The sequence below is a fragment of the Pteropus alecto genome, unplaced genomic scaffold (assembly GCF_000325575.1).
Source record: "Pteropus alecto unplaced genomic scaffold, ASM32557v1 scaffold280, whole genome shotgun sequence".
In the NCBI taxonomy this organism is placed as follows: Eukaryota; Metazoa; Chordata; class Mammalia; order Chiroptera; family Pteropodidae; genus Pteropus; species Pteropus alecto.
In genome coordinates, this window is record NW_006430057.1 from 820,396 (window position 1) to 825,851 (window position 5,456).

A 5,456-nucleotide genomic window follows, 5' to 3' on the forward strand; every position below is an offset into this window, starting at 1 on the left:
TACCTATCAAAAAGCAAAAGATAAAATGGCTATAAGAAGACCTCATATTTCAGTAATCACCCTAAATGTAAATGGACTGAACTCACCTATTAAAAGTCACAGAGTTGCAGAATGGATCAAAAAACAAAACCCAACCATAGGCTGCCTCCAGGAGATACATCTCAGTTGCAAAGACAAATATAGACTCAAAATGAAAGGGTAGAAAATGATATTTCAAACAAATGACCTTCAGAGAAAAGCAGGTGTAGCAGTACTATCAGATGAATAGGCTTCAAAATAAAAAAAAGGTATAGAAAGATACTGAGGGACACTTCATAATGATAAAGGGAATCGTGCACCAAAAAGACATAACACTTATTACTATCTATGCTCCCAATCAGGGAGCCCTGAAATATGTAAAGCGATTACTAGCAGAACTAAAGGGAGAAACAGACCAACGCACTGTGGTAGCACTATACCCCACTGTCGGATATAGACAGATCATCCAAACAGAAAATAAATAAGGAAATAACATCCTTAAATGACACATTAGACCAACTGGACATAATTGACACTTACAGAGCCTTCCATCCCAAAACAGCTGCTTATACATTCTTCTCTAGTGCACATGGAACAGTCTCAAGAATCAACCACATAGTGGGGAAAAAAGCCTCAAGAAATATAAGAGGATTGAAGTCATACCAACTATATTCTCTGATCATAATGCTTTGAAATTAGAGATCAGCTGCAAAAAGAAAGCAGGAAGAACCACAAATACATGGAGATTAAACAACATACTACTGAAGAATAACTGGGTCAGAGAAGAAATAAAAAGAGAGATCAAGAGACACATAGAAACGAATGATAATGATAGTACAACATATCAAAACTTTTGGGACACGGCAAAAGCGGTCATAAGAAGAAAGTTCATATCATCACAGGCCTATCTCCAAAAATAGAAACGAGCCCAAATAAACAACCTAATGCTTCATCTTAAAAAACTAGAAAAGGAAGAACAAATGAAGCCCAACCTCAGAAGAGGGAAAGAAATAAAAAAAGCAGAAATGAATGAAATTGAAACCAATAAGCAAACAAACAAACAAAAAACTATAGAAAAAATAAATGCACCAAAGAGCTGGTTCTTTGAGAATATTAATAAAATTGACAATCTCTTGGCTAGACTCACTAAAGAAAAAGGAGAAAGGACACAAGTAAACAAAATCAGGGGTGAAGAAGGGGAAATTATGACAGACACTGCAGACATACAAAGAATCATAAAAGAATACTATGAAAAAGTATATAACATTAAATTTAATAACCTAGAAGAAATGGACCAGTACTTAGAAAAATACAACCTTCCTAGACTGAATCAAGAAGAACTGAAAAATCTAAGCAAACCGATCAGCAGTATGGAAATTAAAACAATCATCAAAAACCTACCAAAAAGTAAAAGTCCAGACTAGATGGCTTCACCAGTGAATTCTACCAAACATTCAAAGATGATTTAATACGTATTCGCCTCAAACTCTTCCAAAAAATCCAAGAGGAGGCAATATGTCCCAATTAATTTTCTGAGGCCAATGTTACCCTGATCCCAAAACCAGTAAAGATAACATAAAAAAAGACAACTACAGACCAATACCTCTTATGAAAACAGATGCAAAAATGCTAAAAAAAAAAAAAAAAAAAAAGATACTAGCGAACTGAATACAACAACATATTAAAAAGAATATACACCACGATCAGGTTGGCTTCATCTCAGGGGCACAGGGATGGTTCAACATATGCGAATCAATTAATGTGATACACCACATAAACAAATTAAAAAAGAAGAATCATATGATCATATCAATAAATGCAGAAAAGCCTTCGAAAAGAAACAGCATCCATTTATGAGCAAGACACTTAACAGAATCAATATAGAAAGAAAATACCTTAACATAATAAAGCCCAAATATGACAAACTCTCAACCAACATTATACTTAATGGTGAAAAACTAAAAACCATTCCTCTAAGATCAGGAACAAGGCAAGCCTGTCCACTATCGCCACTGTTATTCAGTATAATACTGGAGGTCCTAGCGAATCAATCAGACAAGAGAAAGATATAAAAGGCATCAAAATAGGAAATGAAGAAGTCAAACTGTCACTATTTGTGGATGCCATGATTCTCTCTTTAGAAAACCCTAAAGACTCCACAGGAACACTGCTAGAAACAATACGCAAATGGGAAAATATATTTACAAGCAGCATCTCCGATAAGGGCCTAATATCCGATATTTACAAAGAACCCATACAACTCAATAACAACAACAAAAAAAAACAAATGATCCAATCAAAAAACGGACAGAGGACTTCTACAGACACTTCTCCCTAGAGGACATACAAATGACCAACACATATTTGAAAAGATGCTCAACATCGCTAGCTATTAGGGAAATGCAAATCAAAACCACAGTGAGATCCCATCTCATACGTGTTAGAATAGCAGTTATCAACAGGACAAGTAATAATAAATGTTGGAGAGGATGCAGAGGAAAAGGAACCGTCGTACGCTGCTGGTGGGACTGCAAATTGGTACAGCCACTATGGAAAACAGTATGGAGGTTCCTCAGAAAAATAAGAATTGATCTACCACATGATCCAGCAATCCTTCTACTGGGTATTTACCCCATAGCCTTGAAAACACATATCCGAAAGATATTTGCGCATCGATGTTCATAGCAGCATTATTCACAGTGGCTGGTTTATGGAAGCAACCGAAGTGTCCTATGATAGATGATTGGCTAAAGAAGTTGTGGTACATATATACAATGGAATATTACTCATCCATAAGAAGAGATGAAATACTGCCATTTGCGACAACATGGATGGACCTCGAGATAATCATGCTAAGCGAAATAAACCAGACATAAAAAGCTGAAAATCACATGATCTCAGTTATATGTGATATAAACCTAAAAGCAACAAATGAAAAGAACAATTAAACAGAGACTCATGAACAGGGACAATAGACTAGTGGTTACCAGAGGGTAGGAGGTGGGCGAGGAGGGGTTAGGTAGATGGTTAAGGGGTGTCAAATATAGTGGGATAGGAAGAGGGTGAAGTGGGTAAAGGCGATCAAATATATGATAGCTGAAGGAAACTGGACTTTGGGAGGTGAACACACAATAGAATATACAGATGTCAAATGATAATTTACACCTGAAAATTATATAATTGTTAACTAATGTTACCCCAATAAAATTGATTTAAAAAATAAGTAAATAAAAGAAATCAGCACAGGAATAAAAAAGCGCTCTAGGTAATTCTAATGTGTAGCCAGTGTTGAGAACCAGTGGTTGAATCTAAGCCACTAAGTCAAATCAACCATAAAGTAGGATGAGGGAAGGAGTAGAATTGGAGCACAGGGAGGTAGTATGCTTGGCTAGAGTAGTTGGTACAATTTTTTTTTAGCATAGACTTTTACTGGGTTGAACTGTTTTTTCATTTATGTCATACAACATCATGATTAGCAAAATAAAACTAATACTACCTTATTTGGAATTTAAAAACCTGAACAGATACCATACAATATTTTTCCTCTTTAGTCTCAATTCAAAAGTGTAAGATAATCTAATAATAGCAACCCAAAGATTGGCAATTATAGCTGTAGACATTTTCTCTTAGGCCTTCCCATGTCCAGGTCCCTGTGGCCATAACCACATTGATTTTACCCCTTTGCCATACAAACACTATGGCATTGCCCGAACTGACTACTGAATTTTAGAAACCAGAGTAAACATGAAAGAAGGAAACAGTTTATTGCATCCCATAAACATAACTCAGTACCTCTGGGTTTCTTATGGCTTGTGTTATTTGCTGTGATTTTTTTGAAGAGCGGAAGATATGTCAAGTGCCTTCTACAAGAAAGGAAATCAGACAATCTTCAACTCTCCCAACTGTACTCCAAGAGCCATTTGAGCCAGTCTGGTTCTCCTTGGCCAAGAAGAAAGCCAAAGCATGGAGCCATATAGCAGATTTCATGTAATAAATTGCTCCTGGATGGAGCATCAGCATTTCAAATGATTATTACCAAGAGCTGTATTAATGCTATGTACTGATTTATTTACTGTAACCATTTTTATTAAGCAAAGGAGCCTTAAGATGGGAATTAAAGCTAATAACTATATGAATGAAACAAATGCCATGATGCCTAACATTCAGTACAGTCACTGGCAGCATCTGAAAGGCCAGCATTTCCTCTACAAAAACTGTAAAATGTTTGCACTGTTGTCAAAGTGAGAAATCTTTAACTCTGGATAATGCATTTTAAAAGAGAGAAATCAAAACATTTTTTGGAGCAACTAAGATAAGGTCATCTCCCTTGATCAAATAAATTCTAGTGGAGACATCTAAATGATTTGGCCCAAGGATCGGCTTTTAGGTTTTATGAGCCTAGTTAAATGCTTTAATTCTTTGTTTGCTCCTCCATGCCTTGTAAAGGCCTGTAGAAGAAGTGAAAATTCTGTGTCCCCAAGAAAAATTTTGCATAGCTAGTCCCCTAGTCAGTCCAGTGCCTTTTGAAACCCCTTCTTTATATACTGGGGAACTCCCAAAGCCTGCAATTTATACAGAGCTCTTTGCACATGCCCCATGTCAACCTGTTACAATTCTGAAAGCAGTGAGCACCTTCTTACAAGGCGGAACATTTCTTGGGGATTATCCTACTATTCTGGATGGTTAGTTCATCACCCAGCACCACTGTTATCCCCTCCAGTTACTCAGAAATGTACTGAATATCATACATATCCTGTTTCATAAGCATTTAAGACCCTGTTGAAATTCAAAGTTCTACAGACGCCAAAAGATACTTGCAGTCAAGAAGACTTTTATAAAGGAAGTCTGGGGCTACTGGCTCCTGCCTTAAGGTGGAGACCTCCCCAAAAAGTTTCATGTCCCTTTCCCTCAGCAAGCTCTGTTTCACAAGATTTTAGCCCAAAGCAAGACTGCCTTAGAAAAATTAATTTTCTGCTAACTGGAAGCCTTAAGCGATTAAATCAGCCTCTCCCTGCCCTCATTCCTAGAGGCATATACCTCAAAAGTCACTAAGTTTGATAGCCTCCCACCTCTCCAGCAAACTACTCACCTTAAACCTTTCCCCTCCATTCCTAGCTCATTTTCTTAGGACACCCAGAAGTGTCTTTTCATTATATCTTTCACTGTATCTGCCCTGTCACCTCAGAGCTACTTTGCTTAAATAGAAATGCAGGCCTAGATATAACTGTGCCTTTAAGTTCTGAGTAGGCTGCTGCCTCATGCAAAAAAAATTTTAGAAAAACCCAGAGAGGCAGTGAGGTGCTTGGTTTTGCTGATGGTATAAAGTGATGTTGCACAACCATATGCTGGGTTTTGCATTTTCTCTATAAAATATCTATTTTTCCTGATACTGTATCTTTGCCTTTTTGATAATTCTAGGTTTTTCATTGATTGGGTTT

General features: G+C 36.9%; 1 protein-coding gene across 1 annotated transcript in view; it reads left to right on the forward strand.

The window, feature by feature from the left end:
• LOC107195658 (acrosomal protein KIAA1210-like) overlaps window positions 1-4,009 on the forward strand; it is a 13,283-nt gene extending 9,274 nt beyond the window's left edge. The window contains exon 6 of the mRNA XM_025046230.1: window positions 3,808-4,009. Coding sequence (XP_024901998.1) covers window positions 3,808-4,009 — 202 coding nt within the window. The remainder of the gene's footprint in view (window positions 1-3,807) is intronic.
• The last annotated feature ends 1,447 nt before the right edge of the window (window positions 4,010-5,456 follow it).